Source organism: Balaenoptera borealis (genome assembly GCF_965194805.1).
Source record: "Balaenoptera borealis genome assembly, chromosome: 15".
NCBI lineage: Eukaryota > Metazoa > Chordata > Mammalia > Artiodactyla > Balaenopteridae > Balaenoptera > Balaenoptera borealis.
Genome location: NC_138871.1, coordinates 31,089,503 through 31,116,533, shown reverse-complemented (window position 1 = coordinate 31,116,533; position 27,031 = coordinate 31,089,503). Strand labels below are relative to the sequence as shown.

At 49.8% G+C, this 27,031-nt stretch overlaps 2 protein-coding genes across 2 annotated transcripts; one reads left to right on the top strand and one right to left on the bottom strand.

The window, feature by feature from the left end:
- Positions 1 to 1,293: 1,293 nt before the first annotated feature.
- On the top strand, positions 1,294 to 14,911 carry ANKRD53 (ankyrin repeat domain 53). The gene is made up of 6 exons (XM_082356446.1): positions 1,294 to 4,524; positions 4,847 to 9,527; positions 9,864 to 10,063; positions 11,279 to 11,500; positions 11,886 to 12,006; positions 13,628 to 14,911. Exons 2-6 carry the CDS (start codon positions 8,856 to 8,858, stop codon positions 14,345 to 14,347), a joined length of 1,935 nt encoding a protein of 644 aa, XP_082212572.1. The 5' UTR covers positions 1,294 to 4,524; positions 4,847 to 8,855; the 3' UTR covers positions 14,348 to 14,911.
- A 100-nt stretch (positions 14,912 to 15,011) lies between these two features.
- Positions 15,012 to 23,158, bottom strand: TEX261 (testis expressed 261). Its single transcript, XM_082356428.1, has 6 exons — positions 22,975 to 23,158; positions 22,010 to 22,089; positions 20,721 to 20,874; positions 18,846 to 18,913; positions 18,062 to 18,164; positions 15,012 to 17,775 (listed from the first exon to the last, which is right to left on the bottom strand). The coding sequence occupies exons 1-6, from the start codon at positions 23,042 to 23,044 to the stop codon at positions 17,660 to 17,662; spliced, it is 591 nt and encodes a 196-aa protein (XP_082212554.1). The 5' UTR covers positions 23,045 to 23,158; the 3' UTR covers positions 15,012 to 17,659.
- Between the last annotated feature and the right edge of the window lie 3,873 nt (positions 23,159 to 27,031).

Sequence of the window (27,031 nt, the reverse complement as noted above, 5' to 3'; positions counted from 1 at the left end):
GCCTCATTTCCCTGGCTATAACCTTCAATACAATGTTGAATAGAAGTGGCAAGAGTGGACATCATTGTCTTGTTCCTGATCTTAAAGAGAAACCAATCTTTCACCATTAAGTATGATGTTAGCTGTGGATTTTACACAGATACTCTTTATCAAGTTGAGGAATTTCTTTCTACTCCAAGTTTGTTGAGTGCTTTATCTAGAATAGGTGTGGAATTTTGTTAAACACTCTTTCTGTGTCTGTTGAGATGATCATGGGTTTTGTCTTTTATTCTATTGATATGGTATATTACATTAATTGATTTTCAGATGTTAAGCCAACATTGCATTCCTGGGATAAATTCCACTTTGTCATGGTGTACAATCTTTTTTATATGTTACTAGATTCTGTTTGGTAGTGTTTTGTTGAGAATTTTTGCATTTTTATTCACAAGAGCTATTGGCCTGGAGGATTTTTTTTTTTCTTGTGATGTTTGGTCTGATTTTGGTATAAGGATAATACTAGCCTCACAGAATGAGTTGAAATTGTTTGATCTTTTATTTTTTACTTTTGGAAGAGTTTGTAAGTAATTGGTAATAATTCTTCTTTAAATGTTTGGTAGATTCCTCAAATGTCTAAACCTGGGGTTTTCTTTGTGGGTAGGTTTTTTAAAGTTTATTATTACTAACAATCTCTTTACTTGTTATAGTTCTATTCATATTTGTATTTCGTCCTGAGTCCATTTTGGTACTTTTTGTCCTAAGAATTTGTCCACTTCAGGGAATTCCCTGGGGGTCCAGTGGTGAGGACTCCGTGCTCTCACTGCCAAGGCCTGGATTCAATCCCTGGTCAGGGAACTAAGATCCCACAAGCTGCACAGTGCAGCCAAAAAAATTTTTTTTAATTAAAAAAAATTTTTTTTTAAAGAAGAATTTGTCCATTTCATCTAAGCTATATAAATTGTTGGAAAATGATTGATCATAGTATTCCCTTGTAATCCTTTTTGTTTCTGTTAGGTCTGTAGTAATGTCCCCTCTTTAATTCCTGTTTTAGTAATAATTCTTCTTTTTCTCTTGGTCAGTCTAGCTAAAGATTTGCCAGTCTTCTTGATCTTTTCAAAGAATCATCTTTTAGTTTTGTTGATTTTATCTACTGTTTTCTATTCTCTATTTAATTAATTTCTACTCTAATCTTTCTTTCCTTCTACTTGCTTTGGGTAACTTTGCTCTTCTTTTTACATTGTTAAGGTGGAATTTTAGATTATTCATTTGTGATCTTTCTTATTTTTTAACACAGGCATTGACAGCTATAAATAGTCTGCTTAGCACTGCTTTAGCTGCATTCAATAAGTTTTGGTATGCTGTGCTTTTGTTTTTATTCATCTCAAAGTAATTTCCCTTGTGATTTATTCTTTGACTCATTTGTTATTTGGAAGTGTGTTTCTTAATTTTCATAGATTTGTGAATTTCCCAAGTTTCTTTCTGTTATTGAGTTCTAATTTCATTCCAGTGTGGTCAGAGAACACACAATTGTACAATTTACATTTATTTAAGTTTATTGAGGCTTTTTTTATGGTTTAATATGTTGTCTATTTTGCAGAATGTTCCATGTACACTTGAGAAGAATGTGTATTCTGCTATTTTTGGGTGGAGAGTGCTATAGATGTCTGTTAAGTCATTTATTTATAGTTTTGTCAAGTCTTCTATTTCCTTGTTGTATTCTGTCTCCTTGTTCTATCCATTGTTGAAAGTGGGGTGTTGAAGTTTCCAACTATTATTGTTAAATTGTATATTTCTTCTTTCAATTCTGTCAGTTGTTGCTTCATATTTTGGGGGCTGTGTTGTTAATTGCGTATCTGTATAATTGCTATATCTTTCTGATGGATTAACCCTGTTATCATTATGAATTGTCCCTCTTTAACTCTAGTAACAGTTTTTTGTGTTAAGGTCTTTTTTGTCTGATACTAGTATAACCACTCCAGCTTTCTTATGGTTGCTGTTTGCAAAATATAACTTTTTCTTTCCTTTTATCCTTTTACTTTTAACCTATTTGTATCTTTGAACCCAAGGTATATTTCCTGTAGAAGGCATATGGTCGGATCTTGATTTTTATTCAGCTTGACCATTTCTGGATTGTTGGATTGTTAAATCCATTCATATTGACTATTATTTCTGATATGGTAGGATGTACATCTGCCATTTTACTTTTCATTTTCTATATGTGTCTTTTTTGTTGTTATTGTTCCCCTATTCTTCCTTTAATGCTTTCTTTTACATTAAGTGAATCTTTTGTAGTGTAACATTTTAATTCTGTTAATGATGAGTTAAACTCTTGTTTTTTATTTATTTTCTTAGTGTTTCCTCTAGAGCTTACCATATACAATCTCACCTTAGCAGAATCTATTTTAGACTTACATTAACTTAATTCCAAGGAGATACTGAATATCCTATATGTCCTGTATATCTCTATTTTCTCTTTCACTTTATTGTAATATTATTATACATATTACAATCTGTATATATTACATATGCATTGTTACTATTGCTTTATGTAATTTTACATCCTTTAAAGAAGCCGAGAACAGTATATGTTTATAGATTTTGTTATACTAATTTTCTAATTTACAATTTTTGGTTCTCTTCATTTGTTCCTGTGGATTCAAGTTAAAATCGTACTTTCTGGGACTTCCCTGGTGGTCCAGTGGGTAAGACTTTGCACTCCCAATGCAGCAGGCCTGGGTTTAATCCCTTGTCGGGGAACTAGACCCCGCATGCATGTGCAACTAAGAGCTCGCATGCCGCAACTAAGAAGTCTGCATGCCGCAACTAAAAAAGATCCCGCATGCCGCAACGAAGACCTGACACAGCCAAAATAAAATAAATAAATAAATAAATATTTAAAATCTTACTTACTTATTTTCTTACTCCATACAGCTTTGCTCCCATCTACCTCCTTTGTGTTGTTATTGTGAAATATGTTTCTATATGTTATAGGCCCAACAGTACAATTATATGTATATTGTTTTATACAATTTCTTTTAAAATCAGTTAAGAGAAAAAGGAGAAGAAATACACATTTATATTGTTTTTTATAAGTACATAACTACCTTTACCAGTGCTCTTTGGGTTTTTTGTTTGCTTTGTTTTTGTTTTACAAGGATCCAAATTATGGCATGGGGTCACTTGCTAGTAGCCTGAAGAATCTCAATTAGTAATTCTTGTGAGGCAGGGCTGCTAGCAAAAAATTTTCAGTTTTTGTTTTCTGTTTTTGGGGGGTGTAGGCAACGTTTTTATTTCATCCTCATTTTTTAAAGATAGTTTTGCTGGATATAAGATTCTTGGTTGACAGTTTTTCTCTTTCAGCATTTGCATATGTCATCTCATTGCCTTATGACCTTATTATTTCTGATGGGACGTCAATTGCTTATCTTTTTTGGATCCCCTTGTATGTGGTGAATCACTTTTCTCTTGTTGTTTTCAAAATTTTCTCCTTGTCTTCAGCATTTTTAGTATGATTGCCCAGGTGTGAATCTCTTTGTGTTTTTGTACTTTAAGTTTGTTGAGCTTCTTAAATGTGTAGATTAATCTTTTTCAGCCATTATTTCTTCAAGTATTTTTTCTGCTCCTTTCTCTCACTTCTCATCCTGGTACACCCACTATGTGTATGTTGGTGTGCCTAATGATGTCCCATATGTATTTTTTTTTTTTGAGGATCTGTTCATTTTTCTTCACTCTTTTTTTATCTCTTTTCTTTGAATTGCATAATCTCTATTCACTTATCTTCAAGTTTGCTGATTCTTTTTTCTGCAAGTTCAAATCTACTCTTGAGAATTCCTAGTAAACTTTTCAGTTATTGTATTTTTCAATTTCAGAATTTTCATTTGGTTCTTTTTTAAAAAAATAATTTCTCTTTATTGATATTCCTTATTTGATGAGACTGTCATACTTTCTTTTAATTCTTTTTAGTATGGTTTCCTTTAGTTCTTTGAAAATACTTATAATAATTGTTTTGAAATCTTGGTTTGTTAAGTCTGATATCTGTGCCCTTTCAGAGACAATTTCTGTTGTATGCTTTTTTTTTTTCCCCTGCTTATGGGTCATACTTTTCTGTTTCTTTGTATGTCTCATAATTTTTTGTTGAGAACTGGACTTTTTAAGTAATATATTGTAGCAACTGTGGATACTGATTTTCCCACCCCCTTCTCCAAGGTTTGTTTGTTGTTGTTTTCTTGTTTATTCATTTAGTGACTTGGATGGAATATTTTAGTGAAGTATCTTTCCCCCTCAATGTGAAGCCTCCGATATGACTGCTAAGAGGATGCAGCCTTGGATATATGCAGGTAACTCTGGGATGGCAGTAGTTTTAGCAGGACTCTCTCAGACTGTCTCTTTCCCTGAGTTCTCTGTTAAACTGGCTGTCTCTGCTGGTATCATACCCAACTTTTAGGCTCCACTAATTGTCAGCTTATTGCTCTATTGTCAACAATGCCCCTAGGGCATAAATTGCTCTAGGGTTTGATTCAATTAAATTTGGTTCCCTTTGTGAAGGTAGTTTTTTTTGGTTTTTGTTTTTTGTTTTTTTAATTAATTTATTTATTTTTGGCTGTGTTGGGTCTTCGTTTCTGTGCAAAGGCTTTCTCTAGTTGCGGCGAGCGGGGGCCACTCTTCATCGCGGTGCGTGGGCCTCTCACTATCGCGGCCTCTCTTGTTGCGGAGCACGGGCTCCAGACGCGCAGGCTCAGTAGCTGTGGCTCACGGGCCTAGTTGCTCCGCGGCATGTGGGATCTTCCCAGACCAGGGCTCGAACCCGTGTCGCCTGCATTGGCAGGCAGACTCTCAACCACTGCACCACCAGGGAAGCCCCGCGAAGGTAGTTTTTAAAGCCATTCTTTGAGGTTTGTTCTGACCCCAGGAGGGCTCTTCTAAGCTTTCTTTTTCCCTGGTTCTCTCTGGTAAACTACCTGACCTACAGTTTGTTGTTTTTAATTGCTTACCACCAAAATCTCCATTGTTTTCAGAGCACTCTTAAGTTTGAATGTCCCCATGCTCTGTTCCAAATAAAATCAGTGATTTTTTTTTTTTTTTTTTTGTGGGTTTGTGCCTTGTGGGATCTTAGTTCCCAGAGCAGGGATCGAATCTGTGCCCCTGCTGTGGAAGCATGGAGCCCTAACCACTGGACTGCCAAGGAATTCCCTAAAGTCAGTGATTTAGGGAAGAGCTTCAGAGCTCTTAGTTTTTATGGATTGACTGGGCATAATCTCTGAGTCTCTGTTGAGGAGCTGAGGGCAAGGACAGTGGCTCATATCTCTCAGAATGACATCCAGCTTTGTGAGCAGGGTTCTGGGCACTGGTGGTAGCCTCTGATCCTGTCGATGGACATTTAGGTTGCCAGTAAGCCTCTCCCAACACAGAACCCCTGCCCCATGAGCATGTAAGCTGGGAAAAGGGTGATCAGTATTCTCAGACTGGCATGCCTGAAATGAAGCCTCTGCCCTATTGGTGAGGGCTGGGTGAAGGAAGAGAGCCCCAGTCTTTTGGCTACACTCACCAGGAATTTAGCCTCTACAACTTGGAGCAGAGAAAGGAGGCATTGGTGAGATGCTGGCGGCCTGCTCCTCTCAGTGAGATACCATATCTCTTGCCTGGGAGCTGAGGGGAAAAGGAGCCCCATTTTCTTGGCCACACTCACCTGGATCAGAGCTTCAGTCATTGCTCTGAGATGGGGAGAGAGGAAGGGAGGGAGAAGGTTGTAGCTTAAGTGCCACAGACTCTCACTGTTCTTGCTGAGATTTAGTAGATTTTCTTGAATAAGTTTCTTCATTTGCTGTATGCCCTTAGGAAAATTTCCAGAGACTTTTACAATTGGTTTGTAAGATAATCTTTACCAGTTATGGTAGGACAGTGGGTCAACAGAGCGCCTCATGTTACCATTCCAGAAGTGGAAGCTGGGCATAGGGATTTGAGACAAACTCACTCTAGCTCTCAGCAGTTCAAGAGGCATTAGAATTACATTTTAGATCCCTTCTGGGATAGTTAGAATTAAGCATGATACTCAGGTGCTAGCCTGATTAAATCATCTCCCTGTTACTGAAAGCTTCATGATAACCTCCAATCTCTGAGACACTCTGTGGCAGGGTGAAAACACCAGCCCAGCTATGGTTCTGCGGATCCTTTGGAATTGCTCTGAGGCTGAAGCAAAGGATTCATTCCGATTTGACACCTTCATTGAGAGTACTAGGGAGAACAGATAAGAAAGTGGGCACACAACTTGGAAATCTGGTTAAGAGATATGACTTGCTCTCTGGGGTTCCTGTCCTGAACAGACTCGATCTCCACGCTCACAGTGTGATAGGCACCCAGATTCCTGTCTTTCTCCAAATCTGGTCTCAAGAGGCAGGCATTCCCTCTCCTACCTCTTAGGACCTGTCTTTCAAGCTTCCTTTCTACCGCAGATGGGAGTGTTTACCCCATCAAGGTAGCATTATTCCTCCCTCCCACGACTACAGCTGGATACCTCAAAATCAGTCAGCCCTGTTTCCTATGCCATTACCGCCACAGCCAGAAACCAGACCCATCACTCGAGGACTTCAACTGCTTGCAGCCAAGATCCCCTGTCCTACTACCATCCTCAGACAATGTGCTAGCACCGGCCGGGCCACAGTGAAAGTGCCAGCCTCCTCCTGCCCTAGCCCAAGTGAGTGTGCCCCCGCTCAAACCAACCAGTCCTGGCGTTCAAAGCACACCCACCCCTTAGGAACTGGTCCCAATGTCCTCTGGGGTTCCACAGTGCCCTGGCCCACATAGCATCTTCCAGGGACCACCCCACTGGTCCCAATTATTTGTTCCTATGGAGAATTTAACCTCAGGAAGATTTTACTAGTCAGGCTTCAGTTAAAAGTGATAGAAACAATCCAAAATAGCTTAAGCTTCAAAAGGATCTTGGAGTGGCTTAGGGAGCAATGAGGAGCGGGCCTTGGGCATGGGACCAGGATGTGGAGACCGCAGGCTCTGAGGTCCTGCCTCGGTTTCTCTCCGGGTTTGCCTCTTCCCTCTGCCTTCCATCACCCTTGCCTGGAGGCTGTCAAACCAGTTGTTCAGGAGATATACCCTTACCATCCCTTTCCAGAGAGGAAATCCACCCCCTCTGGGCATTTTCTGCCATCTGCCCTCCCCGTGGTCTGTCTTCTGTTGTTCCATCAGGCACTGTCTGCCCAGCCGCATGGCTCTAGCTCTGGCCAAGGGGTCTTTAGGGTGAAAGCCATCCTCTCCTCCCATCTGCCCCTGCCTCACTCTGTGACCTTCTTTCCTCAGGATCACCTGCAGCCTCTGGCCTCCTCAGGAGGAGGACTGAGGCAGGAATGCCTCAAAGTCCTTCTCAACCCTGGCTGCATGTGACAGTCACCTAGAGAAATTTACAAAACACCAACTGCTCAGGCTCTAAACCAAATCAATTAGTTGACCCTTGAACAACGTGGGGGTCAATCCTCACATAACGTTGAGTTGGCCTTGCATAAACGCGGTTCCTCCTTATCCGCAGATTCAACCAACCAGGGACCACGTAGAATTTACTATTGAAAAATATGTGTGTATGAATGAACCCCCGTTGCACAGTTCAAATCCTCGTTGTTCGAGGGTCAACTTGTAATTTGAATCGCTAGGCACAAGTCCCCTGCACTGATTTTCCCACCCCCCCAGGTGATTCCAATGTACAGGCAGGGTTGCAACCACCGCTATAGAGACCGCAAGATACCCCAGGTGAAGATAGAGAGCGTTTACTTGAAGAAGTCCTGAGATACACCCTCCTACCCCAACACAGGCATAAGGTCTTGCTGCCATTGTTTGGATCCTCATATTCCAAAAGCAACAGCCCAAAGAATCCCTCAGCTTCCAGGAAATCCTCAAAATCTGTCCCTGCAAAGCACTGTCACTTTATCTTACTTGGAAGCCAGTTGCTAAGGCCCCACCTGGGGCAAATATCCAGTAGGAGTTGCTGGTTTTCAAGGTGCTCAGGAGAGGTGCTGACTCCTTCTGACCACTGGGATTGGAAGGCAACTGGGCTACAAAAGGAGGTTTCCCTGGAAAGGGGGACAGGTCCTTCTGGTTGGAGAATCTGCATTTTTGTCTCTCCTTGCAGGTCACTGTGGTCATAATAGACCCTCCTCCCTCCATCATAGATCTTCCCAGGGGAAACACTGGGAAGTCTGGTGCAGAGGGAAGAAGGTCGTTAGAAGTGGGTGGTGTGGCCAGATAAGCCTAGAGTCGACCCTGGGGCCTCAGTAGCCCTCTGATAAGCTTGGGGTCTGTTTCCCCTGAGAAGGGGTGAGAATGTGGATGGTTCAGTAACACTCAACACTGATTCAAGCAACATTTATTGCTTGGCTACTTGACCAAAGTCACGTGGCTGATTTACAGTGCACCTGTTTCACTTCAGGTGGAAGTGTAAGGGAATAGAAAACCTTGCTGGAGGGCAGTTTGGAAACATATATCAACAGCTAAAAAATGTTCATTCCCTTTCACTTAGTAATTCTACTCCCAGGAATCCATCCTAAGAAAACAACCAGAAATGAGCCATTTAGTTTTCTGCAGCACATGTGAAATTGACAGCGCATCCATCACGATGTTGGGCTCTGGTTGCGTCATAATACACGTTTAGGATGTGGACTGACAATGGAAGCTAGCTCATAATTTAGCGCTGAATGAAAAGAGGCACAAAAACGTATACAATATGCATACACATAGAGTAATAGACCGTGATTTCTGTGGGTGGTGGGATTGATTTTTAATATCCTCATTGTCCTTTCTGTTTTTTACAATCAGCACTTAACCAATTTTATAATCATAAACAAAAGCTACGTGTCTTTCAGTGTGGGGTGTGTGCGATGTCGAGTCTCCAGGACGACTGGGCCGCGGGGGTGGGGTGGCAGACTGGGCGGCGCCGGGGCCGAGGGGGCGAGCGGGGCCGACCCCGCGACCCTCGCCCGAGAGCGCCCGCCCGCCCCCCGGAGCGCGAGCTGGAACCTCGGCGGGCGGGCGGCACCCCGCGGGCGGCAGCGCCTCTCAGGGGTCGTCCCCATGCGGCTGGCGGAGCAGGTGTCGGCCAGCTGCGGCGACTCGGCGGCCCGGCGGCCCAGGTGGGCCTGGGAGCGGGTGTGCGGGCGTCGGGGCGCGGGAAACCGCTCGGGCCTCCCGGAGCGGCCGGCCGTGGGGCGGCGGGGGTCGGCCGGGTCAGGCTCGCCTCCTGCGAGGTGCCCGGGGCCCTCGACGACGGTCGCGTCCCCATTGCCCTGCCGCGCAGCGCGCCCTGGCCCGGCCTCCAGAAAGGCCTTCGGGCACGTGGGGGCCTGGCCCGCGCGGGCCCCGCAGGCCGCCGCTGCCCGGCTCACTCCCGCCTTCCTCCCCGCGCCTGCTCTAGCTCCGTGAGTCTAGCCGAGGTGTGGGACCAGAGGGCGATCGGGCGCTACCACGAGCTGTTCGCGGCCTCGCTGGGCAACCTGGAATGGTTGCGGTTCTGTCTAAATCGGCACCGTGGGGAAATCCCGGCCGATGACAAGGTAAGGCCTAGGAGCTCAGGGGCGGGGACCGAAGTCGTCTCCACCCCACAGAGAGCTCCGTACGTAGTAGCTACCTGGCGAAGAGTGACAGTAGAGCATCCGGAGATGTCCTTTTCTGGGGAGATGGTCCTAATTCACCTTCCGACCGTCTGGAAGGCCATTTGGGGGAGCGGGGAAGGGGGAGCGATACGGGAGTGGGAAAGGGGTACGTGCGATTCCCCGGGGGCACAGAGAAGAGGGGGAGGGTAACCCCAAGAAGTTGCTCTCTGGGTTAGGCTGTGGGCCCTGGGGTGCCAGTCCTGCTCAGCCTCTTCCTGCCTCCTCTGGCCCCGACAGGGTTTCGCTGCCATCCACTTTGCCGCCCAGAGTGGCAGGCTTGCATGCCTGCAGGTCTTGGTAGAGGAGTACAAGTTTCCCGCGGACCTGCCCACCAACGATGGCCAGACACCTCTACACCTTGTCATGCACAGTGACAACAAGACCATGGCCCTCCCCTGCATTCACTATCTGATTAAGCAAGGGGCGGCCCTCAACACGTGAGTCCAGCCTATGAGGGGAGAGTGGCTTGGAGGCTGGGCAGATAAGAACCCCACTTCGAGGCAGGCAGATCCAAGCAGGACAGGCAGAGGGGCTGTGGGGTGACAAGGATTGGTTCCCACATGAACAGTCAGAGAGCCCACATGGTGTCGTGGTTAAGAGATTTGGGGAGAGGACAGACCTAGTTCGTGTCCCAGCTTTGCTGCCTGCTACCAGACAGAAAAACCTCAGGCAAGTCACTCAACCCTAAGCCTCAGTGCTCTGGTTCCCAAACCTGTCTGTACACTGGAATCACCTGGGGAGCTTCAAAAATACCAATGCCTGTGTTCCAATCCAAAGGTTGTCATTTAATTGGTCTGAGGTGTGGCCTGGACTCTGGAAGGCTCAAAAGGTCCCCAGCTATTTCTCATTTGCAGCAGAGTTTGGGAACTACTGCCTCAGTGTCTTCAACTGAAATTTGGGGGGATGACAGTGCCTATCACGTGAGACTATTGTGATAGTTGAGAAAATGCATGGAAAGTGCATGGATGGCGTATAGGAGACTGCATTCATTCAAAATACTTATCCAGCATGTAATGTGCTAAGTGCTGGGCCAGAGTTGAGGAATACAATGGTGAACATACAGCAATGGTCCCTGCCCTCGTAAAACCGATATACTAGTGCAGGAGCAGACAGCCAATTAGCAAACTAATAAATGAACAAAATGACAGAGTGTGGTAAGTGGTTATGAAGGGTATAAACAGGGTGGTGAGTAAAGCGGGCAGGGAGAAGATCTATTTGGGAAGAGCAGTTACCTCTAAGGAGAGAATGGAGAGGTGAGCCAGCCTAGCAAAGCCAAGGAAAAGTGTTCCAGGCAGAGGTGTAAAGGCCATGCTGGGAGAGAGTGGGGCAAGGTCAGAGGACAAAGTTGGGGAGGAAGCAGGGCCCAGCCACGCAGGCCTTGTGGGCCATGGCTAGGTGTGGGGAAGGGGCAGGAGGGCTGAGTGGTTTAAGGAGAGATGAGGTTAGTGGTCTCTGAGCTCCAGCCAACCAGCTCTCCTTCTGGCATTTCCTCACGGTCACATACCCCATAATCAGACTTCTGCTGTTCACTTAGTCCAAACCCTCCTTCTACAGTTGAAGAAACTGAGGTACAGAGAGGAGAAGGGACATGCCAGGGTCACCCAGTGGACGGGTGGCAGAGCAGCCTGGAAGCTGGTTGGCTCACCTGACAGGCAGATGCCCTTGGTCCTTCCTTTCTGCCCTCCTCCCCCCGGCGGGGCCCTCCACAGTCAGACATGCAACGGCTCCACACCCCTGCACCTGGCAGCCCGCGAGGGCCTGCTGAGCTGTGTGAAGGTCCTGGTGCAGAAAGGTGCCAATGTTCATGCCCAAGATGCCAGGGGCTGCAAGCCCATCGACTACTGCAAAATATGGAACCACCGCATCTGTGCCCGGTGAGGCTGTGAGAACCACCCCTGCCTGTCACCCTTCCCCGGTGCCCTCACCCAGAGCTGAGCATGTAAGAGGAGGGTCTGGGGGTGAGTCTGCAGAGGGGGCCTCTCCCCAAGATGCTATTCCCAGGGCTGTCCACAGGGCCTCACCCCTGGGGCTTAGCACTGCCGTGAGGCCCCAGCTCATCAGCAGGAGGGTGGTGATCCCGCAGACGCTTCAGCCAGCGGGGCCTCGGGCAGTGCGGATGGGTCATCTCGCTCATCTCATCTCTGGCAGCTCTGCCCACTCCCACCCAGGCCCTCAGCAGCAGCCAGTCTTCCCTGCCCAGGGCGAAGCTCAGTCACTGGGGAATAACACCCCCCCCCCGCCGCCCCGCCTCGGCACCAGGTTCTTGAAGGATGCCATGTGGAAACAGGACAAGAAGGACTTTGCCCATGAGATGCGGAAACTGAAGAGGCTCAAGAAGCAGCTGGCGCTCACGGAGGAGGACTGCCTGACTGAGTATCAGGTAAGGGGTAGGGCCAGTAGGACGGGCAGGGGCACCGGCCGTCCAGGCGTGTGAGCAGAGGAGGCAGGGACCCACAGGCGCAGTTAGTTAGAAGAGTGGCTAGAAGTGGTCCCACCCAGAAAGAGCCTCCCTCGCCCGCTCCTCTGAGAAGGAGGGCTCCAGGAGGGTGCCGAAGGGATAATGCTCAAGGGGACTCTTTAAAGGTGGGTGGCCGTTGGCCATATGAAGAATCAGGAAAGGACTAACCTGGTAGAAGGAACAGAGAGCCCTGTGGAGAGGCATAGGGGCACATGAGAGCATGGAGTTTGTCAAGAAGTGCAAATTCAGTACAGCCAGGGAATCAGATGTGAGCTGGAGACTGACAAGCTAGAGACCCGGCAGGGGCCCAGATCAATGTCAGACCTCAGCTGGGACAGAAAAGGAGAATAAAGGATTTTAAGCAGGTATAACTACATAGGATGTAAGAACCAGAAAACCCCGAAAGAAGATGCTGGGAATCCTAAGTGGATCCAGGAGTTGGGAGGGCTTTGGGGCTGGCAAAATCCGGTACTCCAGCTCTGTCCCAGCTGCATTCCTCGCCAAATCTCCCTGTCCTACCCTCCGTTGTCAGTGTCACCCAGCCTTCAGAGTCATGTATGTATCCAGAGGAGGCAAAGCCCATCTGTTCCTGTGGCTCTAAGATTTCCCAGAAGCCCCTTGAAGATCTCCCCTTATCTCTTATTGGCCTCAACTGGATCATGTGTCCATTCTTGTTCCAATCCCTAGAGCTAAAAGAAAGCCATGTGTTGACTGACTTAGGTCTGGGGCGAGGCTGATGGAATTATTATGATTGGCTTAGCCTAATCGGAGCCTAAATCTGAAGCTGGGTCAATCTCCAAACCACCTGACTGCTTAGCAACAGTCTGGGAAGTGAGACACTGAGACGGGGAGGGGGAAAGGGGTCGGTTCTGTGACAACGAGTTGAAGGTTCAGCTCTAGTGGAGGCAAGGACAGAGAGCATCACCACCCAGCCTGGAGAGCCAGCCAAAACTGTCTCTCTCCCTACAGTGACCACTCAAGGCCCACCACTTCCAAGAAGCCTGCCCAGATTAGCTCCATCCAGTTCCTAGCCTTCCAAACTTTTCTGCTTTCTCCTTCCAGGGTCAAGGATAAGTCTGCATCACTCATTTGCCTTTTTCCCCATCAACCCAGAGACTCTCTTAGGGCAGGACATGTCTCCACCATCAGACTGGGAACTCCTTTAGTGGGGGTGGAGGCTGGTCTCCCCCATTAAGACTCAAGTTTTTCCATAGGGCAGGGACTGTGTCTCCCTCCTCAAGTTGGAGACCTCACCTAGGGCAGAGGCTGTATCTCCATCAGATTGGAGGTCTCTCCTATGGGGAAGGCTCTGTCTGTCCCATGAGCCCAGGGGCCCCCTCCAGGCAGTGGCTATCTCCCCATCAGAACAAGGGCTCCCACAGGCAGGGGTTTCTCTCATCAGACTCCGGGCTCCCTGGAGGCAGGAAGGTATCTACTCAGTCAGAAACCTGAGGTTTCCAGGGCTGCAGCCACCGGGCCTCCTTCCACAGAAGCACAGGGGGAGTAGCCCTCCAGAACTATCTTGTGCCTTCTGATATTGCAGAAAGAGCAGCAAATTCTGAGAGAGGCTGACTTCAAGAAGTGGCTCCATCACAAGCTGCTGCCCCAAGGCCAATCCCTGATCCGCAACACTCAGGGAGAGCCCCGTCCTCCACCCCAGGCCACTGTGCTCTCCAAGACCCCCAAGCACGGGGCACTGTGGCCTCCCAAGAGCGTCTACCCCTCCCGAGAGGCGCGCCTGCGACAGACGCTGCAGCCCAGTCAGCCCTCCGCGATGCCTATACCCACCTGCAAGCAGCCCATGGTCAGGCGGCCCAAGGTGTGGAATCTCAGCAACAACCCTGTCAGGTCCCCCACCGCCCAGATCGGCTACCCGCAGGGCATCCGCCTGGGCGTGCATCCCGACCCCAGGCCGGAGCACGACTTCCGCTGCTTCCTCGAGGTGAGGTCCGACGGGCACGGTGGTGCGCTCCTGCGCACGGTGGCCGGCAGCCAGGTGGCGCCTGTGCCCCGGCTGCCTTTAGAGGTGATAATCCGCGAGCTGTACCCGTCGGTGCAGCCGTGCAGGATGAAGGTGCCCCAGGGCTTCTGTTCTGTCACCATGAGAGAGGTGCCCCGGAAGCGGCGCCTGGGTGATGGCACCTTCTGGACCGACACTCTGAGCATGAACCTGCGAGAGACATTTGACGAAGGCTTCCTGGCAGCTGTGCGAGCCCATCAAGGGCTCCCCACTCTGCCCTCCCCCAAACCACCCCACACTTAAACTTATTTTGGTAGCCTCCCGACTGGAGGCTGCCCAGTGAAGGCTGAGGTGTGGTGATTCTGTATGGATGGGGAGGAAGGGGGCGTGCCCACAGGCTGCCCACCCCCAAGCTCAAGGATCCGGAGCCCCCTCCCCGACAAAACCCAGCTCCCAGGTCTCCCTTCTCTCCACAAAGGAATCTCTTGGACCCCCCAGGAGATCCAAGTTAGGGCAGTAGCCCAAGGCTCAGAGTGGGGATCCTTCTCTATCCTGGGCCCTACCATTGTAAAAGTGACACCTTGGTGTCCCCATTTCCCCTCCTCACACCCAACAGCTCACCAGGGACAAGGATTCCAGGATGAGGGACCACTGGGAAATTCTGCCTCTTGTTCATATTAAGTCCTTCCTGCTGCAGGTTCTAAGCCTCACTCTGCATCTCCAGATCCAGAACAGGGAGGAAGAGAGCTAATGTGTCACCCTGCCACTGGCTTCCCTGCCACTATGGGCTGCCATCCTTCATTCCCAGCTGCCACTGGGGTTTCTGCAGTACAGGGAGGCACAGGCAGCCTTTCTGGAGAAGGGAGGGAGGACGTATGGCTTCAGTTTGAGACTGAAAGCACGTGTACTTTCTTCAGGAAGCTATCCTGGGTCCCCTGCTATCCCCTGTACACACCACTACAAATCATTCATTAAACAAACATTTATTGAGTACTTTCTATGTGCCAGGTGCCAAGCTAGGCACGGTTGATACAAAAATTAAAGGACAATCCCTGCCCTCAAGGAGCTTACAGTCTAATGGGGAGATAAACCAGTAAGCAGGCAAGTAAGCCCAGAGTCATCTGTTGTGGTGTGCTGGAGGGAGAAGGGACATTCAAAGTTCCTTGGAGGAAGTGAAATCTAAGTTGAGAACTGACAGAGAAGGTACTCAGGTGAGCAGAAGAAAGGGAATTAAAGTGGCATCTCTGGATACAGGAGGCTGAAAATCAGAATGCAAGGTGGCAAGTGATGAGGCCAGAGAGGCGAGCAAGAACCGGGGCACCACGAGCCTCACAAGCCATGCTAAGGGGTCTGGACTTTATCCTGAGGACAGAGGGAAGCCATGGAAGGTTGTAAGCCAGGGAGTGACGGGATCAACCATGCATTAGAAAGACAACTCTGGCTGCGGGATAGAGAAGCAGAAGGAGGCTGTCACAATAATCCAGGTGAAAGCTGCTGACAGTGGGAGTGGCTCAAATCAAGAGATGTTAAGAAGGTAAACTTGACAGTTGTTAGAGACTGGATGTCAGGGCAGAAAGAGAAAGCAGGTTTCCGGTCGGGCTCCTGAGTGATCTTGGGGCCAAGGCAGGTACCCAAAAACGGCAGGTTGCAAAGGACGGCACCAAGTGCTATCTGGGCCATGAGAGTTGTCTGTGTGCCCAAAGGCAGCAGAACTGTGGGTCAGAGGACCGGGAGGGATGCTGGGGCTGGCTGTCAGCTCTCAATTCCTTGAAGCCATCAGCACGGATGGGCTCCTCCAGGGGACCCACGACCGAACCCTGAGAAACCCCACTGCGCAGGGAGTGAGTGGAGGGGCCTGCACAGGACCCGGAAAGGAGCAGCCAGAGAGGGAGAACCAGCCACGGAAGTGCTCGGGACGCTGGGGGTGACGAGCCCTGCCCGATGCTGCACAGACCCAGAAAGAGGAGATATGAAGAGGGTGCGCTGGACTTAGCACAAGGACACTGGCAACCCCCAGAACACTGGCAGTGGAGTGAATGGAGGGCAAAGCCACACCACTGGGGTGAGAAACAAAGAAGTGGACAGCAAGGGAGAGCAAGGCCAGCTGCTGGCCTGCAGTCAGGACGCTGGCCTCCAGTGTCCTCCAGCTTGGCCTCCCTCGTCTGCATAGGACAAAAGGGCCTGGCAATCTCCGTGCCACTGAGAGAAGGCCAAAGTGTGCGGCTCCTCCCCAGGAAAGGGGAAGGCTGGTATTCTTAAGAGAATGGGAATGCTAAACCCAAGGAAATGAAGGGCTGTGGTGGGACTTGAGGCTGGATGTAGAGGTAAGATTTTCAAGCACAGAGGTCTTCCCTGTGGCTGAAAGGTACCACATGTGTGCAGTCCATCTCTGCACCTGTCTGCTTTGCTCTGAGGTATAGGACATGTCCGGTAATGGCTCTCGTGGGGACTTCATTCGCATATGTACTGCTGAGTACTTGCAAGGCACTGTAGTTGGAATGCAAGGTCAACAAATGCTGGCCTGTGCCCAGGACCTGGCCTGCCTTTTTAGAAGACTGATCACCTCCCCAGAAGTCAAGACCACTCAGAAGAGAGGGCCAGCCCTTGTGTGCTCTTAGATGACAAACAGCTTCTCTCACCAGCCCTGTTTCTTACAAAACAGGCTGTAGCCCAGGCTGCCAGGAAGCCGATTTTTAATGTTTCTCCTCGAGCCTGAGATAGAATTCAGCCAGAAACCACTCCTCTTCCCTAGGGGAAGACTTATAAATAGGATACTGTACATGTTCTCCTGAAAAATCTAACCCAGTCCCACACCATCCCCTCTCTGCCCTCAGTCTGACAGTCACGGAGCCTTGGGGAAAGAAGAGATGGAAGGAGAGAGAAGGGGATTAAGAAAGGCTGCATCTATCCCCACTCCCCTCCCCACCCCCCCGCCTCCCACTCCAGGCTCGGCTCCTCATCTCTGTCCCCTTCCCACTAAGGGCCACAAGAACAGTCCCTTCGGAAAGGCAAGACCCAAACCCAGAAAAGGAGCCCCTGGCGCAGAAAAGCCAGCCCAGGTGGAAGGTCAGCAGGAAGAAAGGAAGATGAACTTTCAGGGTATTAAGGCAAACAGGGCCACCTAGAATCTTTATTCAAACGGGAATCAGCACTTGGACAGAAATCACAGTTCAACAGCAAAAACTTTCTCTTGCAAGTGCTAAGCCACGGCCCCTCCCCATGGCCATCTGCTCACAGCAGTTACCACTGTCTGCTCTCCAGCTTCACGGCCCCTGCCCTGCCTGCCCTGGCTGAGCCAGAACTCCGGACCCATCACAGGAGGGGGCGGGAGGGCCACAGGAGCTCCGCTTCTGCACACCCAGGTGGACCACGGCCTCCTGGCTAAGCAGGCACCGCATCCTCCCTGGCGCCCTCTGAGGTCTCAGCCTCTGGCAGCATCAGATCTGAGCCAAGCTGAGCCTCCTGAGGACGGTGGGGATGGGGACTTCCGGGGGAGTCGAGGGAAGGAGGGCCAGGGCTGGGGGAAGGTGCCTTCCAGCTCCCGGCCCCCACCTAGTGCAGAGGCCCAGGGGCCTGGCTCTCCTTATCTCGCCCCAGCATCCCCTCCACAGAAGTTCAGTACATCTTCTGCCGACTGGGTAGAATGGCCTCTTTGATGAAGGAGAAGACAACCAGGATCCCTAAGCGTTTGCCCCGCTTGCCTTTGGTGAAGTAATTGGAGACCACGTCATCTGTGGAGACACAGGCAGGGAGATGAGTGTGTGTGTGTGTGTGTGTTTGTGTGTGTGGCTGTGTGTGTGGTGTGGGTGTGGGGGTGTGTGGGGGTGTGTGTGTGGGGGGGGGTGTGTGTGTGGGTGTGTGTGTGTGTGTGTGTGAGAGAGAGAGAGAGAGAGAACACAGCTCTGCCCTCCCAGAGTCCAAGTGTCTCCATCACAGGGCGGGCTCCAGTTCCCCCAGCAACTCAGGCCTTGCTGGCGTCCTCCCACCATGCCTCCCACCTTACAAACCCCTTCTCACCTCCGGGCTGCATGGTGGAGGGCAGGACGTTCTCCCCAGCCGACAGTGACACAAAGAACGCAAACGGGATTATCCACAGACAGAAAGTGAAATAGGCCAGGACCTGGCAACAGAGACACTGAGATGAGGGTGCCCCTGGAGATGCCAAGGCTGGGCCAGGTGTGCTCACCATGTATCTTAGAGAGGCGGTCAAGCGTGCCCCACACTTGATCTCTGAAGGGGACCAGGGCCCGGGAAGCAGAGACAGGACACCCCCAGATATGGAGAAAATTCAGTGGGGAAAGGTGGAGACCAAAGATGACCGCGTGGCCACAATCCCCAAATTGTGGTCACTAGGACAAGCAACTCCTCTGAACCGAAGGAGGCAGATGGAGGGCAAAACCATGAATGACCCATGTTCCCTAGAGAAGTGACCTTGTTCTTCCCCAGGGGTTCAAGCTGGAGTAGCAAGGCTCCGGGTTGCAGCACCCCCCTGCCCTGTGAGGTCTGCGTCAGACCAGGCCACCCCCCCACACCCTCCTGACCTTAGGATGTTAGGCTGGGATGCTGGGAGCCCCAGAGGACTCACTGGGAGACAGCAGTGTCCTCCCCACCTCAGCCAAAGGGGTCCTGCTCCTCATCCTCACTGCTTTCTAAAATCATCTATACCATTTTTTAAAAAGATGTGTCATCCCTGAATAAACTCAGTTTCAAATCATAGCCAAGTTCACAAAGAAATCATGCAAGTCCCTTTTACTCGCTCTGTCCCGGTTAGTAGTTTGATGACGTACTGAATACTTCTTACCTCTGAGAAGGGATAATATTCCTCTGCAAAAAACTGGAACGCTAGGTAATGATTCACCACCACTAGCCCTGTTGAGGGAATGAAGAGTCATTTATTGTGGGGCGGATAACATAAAGCAGACTTTCAACCTTCACAAGGCCCTGGAGGTTGGAAGCCGAGTCTTAGTCCTGACTTCACACCCAGCTCAGAGTATGGCTCCGTGCCAAGCGCACTACTCTCCAGAAGCCAGTTTCCCGTCTGCTAGAATGGAAGAACTAGCCCCCACCTGCCCGCTGCAGAGGGCACTCATGAATCCAATTAGAAGTAGGTAAAACACTCTTTGAATATTATAAAAATGAGACTCCAGTGCTACACACTCCAAAGCACGGTGCCAATTGACCTGGTCTTTAGCGGCCGTGAGTCCTGAAGAGAGCTCCGCAGGGCTGTGTGGGAGGATGTCACAGGCGTGCAGAGCACACGCTCCCAAGGAGTCCACTCCAGACGGGGTGTTTGCTAGACGGTTTGCAGTGCAATCTTAGGGTTCCTCAAAATTCTGGGGGAGGGGTCCGTCCTCAGGATAAGGTTCACTGGTGTGAACTGGTATGTTCTGGATCCCACCACCTCCTTAGCATGCAGCCAAATTCAGAGAGAGGTCCTGGGGACTCGCTGCTCAGAGACAGGCATTCCTGCCGGTTCCCACGGTGAGGTGAAGGGCAGGCACCAGAACAAGGCATCCCCTCACACCCAACACGCCTCACATACACCTCACAGCCCACTGCCACGAACCTTTCCTCTTTTCTCCTCTCTTGCCTCTCCCCTTCTAAGGCAGAGAACCACAGCTCTGCCGTTCCTAGCCACGCTCTAGGGCGAGGGCGTACTGGAAGATAGGATGGTACCTGACACCCACAAATCTTCAGAAAAACTCTCCCAGGCATCTAGAGGGCAAGTCAGGGGAGTGACAAAGGGAAGCCAAGGGAGCTCCCCAACGGGTGGGGGGATTGGGGAACGCCCTCCCCCCCGGGAAGATGCAAGAGGAGCCTGGTCTCCAGGGAAGGACTCCTCACACCAATCCCCGCAGAACAAATCCTTTGGTGGAATCACACCAAGGCACTCAGTCCTGGCTTTAACACTGTGCCCTCCTTGTGAATAACAGTCTCTTTCCAGATTCTCTCACAGAAATAGAAAAGCAGCTCTAAGAAACCCCAATCAATCTGATATCTTGACCAAAGGCTATGATGACCAGTAATGATTAAAGGGAGAAAAGGCAATCCCGGTAACCAGATACTGTCTAGAACCTTTTCCGAGAATAACTATAGCATCTATGTGCCAAATGAGTCTCCTAAACATCACTGAACAGATGGAGAAGCTAAGGCCAGAGAGGGGAAATGACTCCCCGGGGTCAGAAACTGGTGGCAGAGCAAAGGCGGGAAGGCCAGGGTCCTCCAAACACTAGGGTCTGTCAACCCCAAGGCAGCTGTCTGCAGGGAGCCCCAGAGCCCCAGGAGGCTCGTCTTAATCATGACTTTGGGCCAGAGGACTGGATGGGGAGCTGCCTGCAGGCCAGGGAAAGGCTTTGGGCTTTTCCTGGCCAAGTGGTTTCTTAGGGGCTATAACTGCTCAGCCAACCCACCTCTGTTCCCTTCTCAAACCCTTTGTCAAACTTACCTCCCTAGGAAAGCCCTCCCTTTCTGAGTATCCCAGCCCCCCAAATTCTAGTCACTAGAGCCAACGTGGGCTCTAGGCTGCTCATGTGTGAGAACCCCAACCTCCAATCAGCCTGGCCTCCTGGAGGACCTCAGTGGTTTGCCTCTTTTCTTTATATCCCTTTCAGTGCCCTAGACTGAGCTGGGCACATCCAACCACCTCAGCTGCCTCCCCAACTATGTCCCCTCTCACCGCACGACAGGATGAAGTTAGGCGAGGTCAGCATGATGAAGGGGAAGGTCTGGAGGAGGCCAAAGTAGACAAGGTTGGTGAAGAGGCCCACACCAATCATGTAGGTGGGGAAGCGCTCAAAAACGTAGAGGCCAATCAGCACAGCTGTGGAGAACTGAAAACAACCAGAGGCACACAGTGCGGGGAGCTTCTTCCAGGCAGCCTTTCTGGACTCACTAACCCCCAGCCTACTCAGGGCAACACTCTGCTCATGTTTCAGTCTCTCCTTGTTTCACAGCCACAGTTCTGACCTCCCTAGCTAGTCTCTCAGCTCCCAAAGGGCAGCACTTTTTAATCTCAAAGTTTGTTTGACAGCAACCCACAGTAAGAAAAATAGTTTACACTGTGACCCCAACACATGTACATATACATGATCAAAGTTCAGATTTCAATTCTAGTCTTTCCCATTCCTTTTTTTTTTAATGCTGATAATGATCTACTGAATTGACTGCACAACCCAATAATGAATCCTTCCTGCAGTTTGAAAAACATTGTTCTGAAGGACTTATAGCTGTCAGTGCTCAACAAAAGGCAGGCAGTCGGTTGAATGAAGGTCTAATTCCTGTACCAACACCCATGAGCTGGGCCTCTGAACCCAGAGCTGAGAGCTATGGTCTTGTCTCCACCACTAACTCCCTACCCCAGGCCATGCCCAAAGTGGAAGTGGCTGCCCCCAGCCCCTCCCCAGCTTTTCCTGCAGCTGCAGAAATCTATCCACCAGCAGTCACTCCTGTGGCTTGGACATCAATGGCAAGGATTGTGTCTTCAGGAAGAGAAGCCTTCCACAAGCCCTGAGCAGGCCAGGGCCTGGGGCAGGGAAGGTGTCTCCCTCTTAGAACAAGTCACTTGATCCAGTTAGAAAGAGGGCAATGAACAAGTACTCAAAACTGTCCTTAAGGTTCTTCTCAGTTCTAAATGCTGTAAGCAGAGCAAGGGGCTAAGACCACTGAAGGCAGTCAAACAAAGGCAAAGCCACAGTCCTGTCAACAGAGAATGGGCACTCAGCTCTCGCCTTAAGGAACCAAGAACGAGGCCCGCAGTGAAGCGATGCCACTTGGGGAAGGAGGCAGGGAAGACCTAGGCCCAGGAGAGCAGACCCAGGGGACAAGGCACAGGGCAGGGAGGTAGGGGGTGGTACTCTCAGGAAACAGCAAGGACAGAGGTCTCATCACCCAGGCCAAACTTTCCCCACTTCCTCCTTCTGAGGCAGGGCAAGAGTGAGGGGGATCCTGGGGAAAACTGCCACTTACCCAGATCATGTATTTTATGATCCTGCTGGTGGCCACTGTGTATTCTTCTATCAGTTCTGCCAGGTAATAGAGTCCGGCCGCTGGCGGGGGGAAGCAAGCAGGGAGAACATTAGCTAGGGTCACTCCCACCATCCTGATCACCCCTCTCTCTGCAGCTGGATTCCACTCAACCTTTCATGACTCCATTAGGTAAGGAACATACCAAACAATCCGTGTGTTACCCTCCCAAGTCGGAAGTAAAACTTTGTCAGGGCAACTAAGGAGAGATTTCATAAAAGTGAATGGAAACCTGTATTTGATGCCTCAGCACAAACCTAACCTCTGGTCCATAAAAGGGAATTTCTTTCACTCATTCAATAAATATCCGTTGGCATTTAGTATGCGCCAGGTGCTGGGCTGAGAGCTGAGGACAGTACGAGACAGACGAGGTCCCTTCCCTGACCAGCTTTGCGGGGGTGGGGGGTGTTGAGTGGGAAGGGGAGTCAGACTATCCCAGTAGGACAAGTCAAACCCCATAAGGAGGGCTTCCCGGAGGAGGTGAAGTCTCAGCTGAGATCAAGAGTAGGAACTAGCCAAAAAGGGAAAGCCCGTCAAAGTCAGAGTGCGAAGCACCAAGGGCCCGAGGCGAAAGGGCGGGGGTAGGTGTCTGGGAAAAGTTCGGTGCGGCCGGCCCCGCGACGGAGGGCGCGGCAGCGGTTGGCCGTGCGCGGGCAAGGGGCACTTGAGTCAGCCACTCCCGGGCACCGCTGGGGCGGACTCTGTGACTCCTGGAAGGACCCGAGGTCAGGCTAGGCTACTGGGGTCAGGAGGAGGAGCAGGACCAGGCGGGGCAGGAAGGGGGATGCGAAGGCCGGAAGGACCGGGCGGGGGTCTCCCGGCTCTCTCCGGCGCCCTCGTGATGCGACCCCCGGCGAGCACAGATGCCGGAGCTGGAGCCCGCGCGGGCCGGGGTCGCGCACTCTCACCGACGGCCAGCGTGATGAAAGCCACCTGGATGAAGAGCGACAGCCAGCTCAGCACATACATGAACCACATGGCGCCCCCGCCCCAGCCGCCCGCCCGCCGGGACGGGCCTGCGCGCTCGGGCTCCGGCAACACGGAGCCACCGCTACCGCCGCCGCGTCCCCGCCCCTCGGACGGTCGTGCGCCGCCGCCGAGAGCAACCCGGCCCGAGCACCGCCCCCAGCCGGGTCCGGACTAGCGCCCCCCGCCGGCGCGGAGGGCCAACCGCTGCTGCCCAGATCGGCGCGCGCCCGCGGACCGCCGCTGGGCTCCCGAGGCTGCAAGGAGGGGACGGTAGACGATGCATCCCCGGGGAGGCGGGACGGTCCTGAGGCGCGGGTTCGCGGCGCTAGTACCGGAGCTTGGAACGTAGCCTCCAGCCCCTCCCTGTGCACTCCTGCGCCAGCCTGGAGGGTGGTCCAGGGTAGGGGAGGGCCGCCCGACCCCCTCCCCAGCAACCTCGGGCCAGAAGCCTCCAGGCAGGTTGCCCAGGGCTTTCTTTTGCTCCCGCAGGTAACAGGAACAAAACCGTTGAGTGCCTAACGTGTGCCAGGCACTGTGCTAAAAGCTAGGCTGTAGGTTCATGATGGAAATTAATCCGATGATGTAGATCATTTTGTGGATGGGAAGCCAGGGCCTAGGAAGGTTACTTTGCCTCAGGTTATTGTACATCTAGGAAGAGGCACAGGTAGGAATTGGGGCACCTTTGATTAGTCATCCTCAAGCCTAACTCTCCCTCTCTGTTGACTTCGCCCATTAGGCGCTGAATGCATTTACTACACCTCTGGAAGAGCTAACTGAGGGGCCCCAAGGAGCAGGGCAGCCCTTGTCAAGAAGTCCCCCATCTGGTGGCTGAGACAGGCGTGCCAAAATAACGTATAACGGGCCCCTGGTATGTTTCTTATCTCAGAATATTTTTCATGTATAAAAATAAATACATATTCCTCAAAAAAATTAAACATAGAATTACCATGCTATCAAGAAATTCCACTCCTGCGTGTATACCCAAAAGTACTGAAAGGAGGGATTCAAAGAAATATTTGCACACGCATGTTCATAGCAGCATTATTCGCAATAGTCAAAAGGCGGAAACAACTCAAAACAACAGATGAATGGATAAACAAAATGGTACGTGCATGCAATGGCATATTATTCAGCCTTGAAAGACATGAAATTCTGATGCATGCTACAACGTGGGTGAACCTTGAGGACATTATGCTGAGTGAAAGAAGCCAGACGCAAAAGGACAAATATTGTACGAGTCCACTCATCTGAGGTATCTAGAATAGTCAAATGCATAGAGACAGAAAGTAGAATGGTGGTTGGTTGGGGGAGGGTGGGACAGAGGGCAATAGGGAGTTATTGTTTGATGGGTACACAGTTTCAGTTTGGGAAGATGGAAAAGTTCTGGAGATGGCTGGTAGTGATGATTGCACGACATCGTGAATGTACCTAATGCCACTGATCTGTACATTTTAAATGGTTCAAATGGTAAATTTTATGTTATGTATAGTTTACCACGATTAAAAAATACATAAGATTACAAAGCAAAGAAATTACACTGAAATACAGATACCAAAAAATTTTTTAGAAAACTGTGTGATATAATAATATATATGCTTCTTTATTAATGCATAACATAACCCAATCTAACAGAAAGTCTAACAACTACCTCCCAGTGACATAATAAGAAACATATATTTGGTCTCTGCCCCCAGTTCCTGACACAGAACTCCTAAATTCCTCGGAATTTCCTGGGTGATAGGAGCATCTTCTGTTCTAATGAGGTGACTCTTGGTGGGCTCCTGGTTAGCTTCAGTAAGGGGGCTGGTCACCAGATTGGAAGCTTGGAACTGTTTCTTTTTTGGCCACACTGCGTGACTTGTGGGATTTTAGTTCCCCGACCAGGGATCGAACCCAGGCCATCAGCAGTGAGAGCAAGGAGTCCTAATCACTGGACCACCAGGGAATGCCCTAGACGCTTGGAACTTTCAATCCTACCCTCCATCCTCCAGGTAGGGGAGAGGGACTGGACATTGAGTTAATAATCATGAGGAAGCCTCCATGAAAATCTCTAAACCATAGGGTTCGGAATGGAGAATACCTCCACATGCTGGGAGGGTGGTGCACCCCAACTCCATGAGGACAGAAGTTCCTGAGCTCAACCTTTCCAGACCTCACCTCTTCTCTGGCTGTTCATCTATGTCCTTTATAATATCCTTTATGATAAACTGGTAAACTAAGTAAATGTTTCCGAGTTTGGTGAGCCATTGTAGCAAATTATCGAACCTGAGGGGAGGTATGTGGGAACCCCCAATTTTGTAGCCAAGTCAGACAGAAGTGTGGTACCACAGGGACCCATGACTGTGGCTGGAATCTGAATTGAAGGCAGTGTTGTGGGACTAGGGTCTTAAAGCTGTGAATTCTGACGATAACTCCAGGTAGATAGTCTCAGAATTGAATAAAATTATAGGACACCCAGTTGGTGCCCAGAGAGTCGGAAAATTGATTGATGTGGGGAAAAACCCCACACATTTGGTGTCAGAAGTGTGGTGAGTAAAGAAACAGTTTTCCTTTACTACCACAATGACAAAGGAGGGACGAGTGTAAATATTTTCAAAATATCTTCAATCATATAAGAAGAGAAAGTCACAGATACTGCCAGCTACTGTGAGTTTGTTGCCTGCATTCATAATGGAAGGAAATGTTAAATTTCAGTTAGACCTTAGTGTAAATAAAGAGGGAAACTTTTTCCCTTCCAACTTTCTAGAGTCCTTCAGTTTGTCTCCCTGAATTTTATATCTGCTGACTTCTTAGGGGTCCCCACACCCCTGGTTAAGAATTTCTGAGGGCTGTGTATAAGGAGAAGTGGGACCTTAAATGACTGTGTGCTTGGACTTCCCTAGTGGTCCAGTGGTTTGGACTTCCCTAGTGGTCCAGTGGTTAAGACTCCACACTTCCACTGCAGGGGGTGCAGTGGGTGTGGGTTCAATCCCTGGTCAGAGAAGGGGAAGTTCCTTGTGCCGCCATGCGATGCGGCCAAAAAAAAAAAAAAGACTGTGTGCTTATTTACAAGGCTCTTCATTACAGCACCGGGAGAGACTGAAAACAACCTAATTGTTCATTATTAGGAAACTGGACAAGTACGTTTTGGTACATTATAAAGCAGAGCCATAAAAACAATCAAGGATGCTCTTTATGTACCCATAGAGGAGGATCCTCTTTTGAAAAAAGCAAAAGAATCTGCATAGGTATTACTTTATATGGAATATCTCTGGAAGAGTCCATTAAAAAATGGTAACTTTGCTTGCCTCCTAGGAAGAGAAAGAGTGGGGTTCAAGAGTAAGAGAGGGCATTTCCTCCATATTCCTTTTTATATCCTTAAAGCATTGAACTATGTAAATATATGTAAATGTATTACCTATTCATGAATTAAGTTTAAAATTTAAATGTTTGTAGTATGTTGGACCTGCTAGGATGTCTCAAATTGTCTGTCGTGTTAATCAGTCCCTTTGTGAGAAAAGCATGTGGAGCCTTACAGGTAAGTCAGCTAACCTTGGATCACATGACCTGGCCACCCCTGATTGGCCCAATAGGGGAGCTTCATGGTTAGGTCTTTTCTGTTGGGGAGTTTGTATTTGAGACACAGAAGCATCAGTGAGTAGAAGCACAATAAAATCTCAATTCGTCTTCGTTTTTCCTAAACGTTATCCTCCCAAGGAGGGAGGAAAATATAAAAGTATTCTCCCACTCCTCCCCAGAATTGTAGATAAGGGAAACTTGAGGCTGGAAAATGTTAAGGGCATTCAGATGGCTGACCCAGGACTGTTATTCCAGAGCTGGGCATTTTTACTTCCCCACAGTCTCAGAGCGAGAACTGGCCCCGGGGACCAAGGCTGAGGATTCATGTTTCCTCTGGACAGCGGGAAGAAACCATGATTTCCCAAGAAGGTGGGGCAGGGTTCATGAAGGCTCTTTGGGACTTGTGCTTAGGCAGGAGGTCACCAGGATGAAAAAAAC

What these genes read in the sequence shown, in the direction of transcription:
- ANKRD53 (XM_082356446.1), top strand. Translation starts at nt 8,856, where the DNA reads ATGTCGAGTCTCCAGGACGACTGGGCCGCGGGGGTGGGGTGGCAGACT. An exon ending in AAATCCCGGCCGATGACAAG is followed by an intron (nt 9,528 to 9,863) that starts GTAAGGCCTAGG and finishes TGGCCCCGACAG; the next exon opens with GGTTTCGCTGCCATCCACTT. An exon ending in ACTGCCTGACTGAGTATCAG is followed by an intron (nt 12,007 to 13,627) that starts GTAAGGGGTAGG and finishes CTGATATTGCAG; the next exon opens with AAAGAGCAGCAAATTCTGAG.
- TEX261 (XM_082356428.1), bottom strand. Translation starts at nt 23,044, where the DNA reads ATGTGGTTCATGTATGTGCTGAGCTGGCTGTCGCTCTTCATCCAGGTG. An exon ending in AATATTATCCCTTCTCAGAG is followed by an intron (nt 18,165 to 18,845) that starts GTAAGAAGTATT and finishes CTCTGTTGCCAG; the next exon opens with GTCCTGGCCTATTTCACTTT. An exon ending in CTCCACCATGCAGCCCGGAG is followed by an intron (nt 17,776 to 18,061) that starts GTGAGAAGGGGT and finishes GTGTCTCCACAG; the next exon opens with ATGACGTGGTCTCCAATTAC.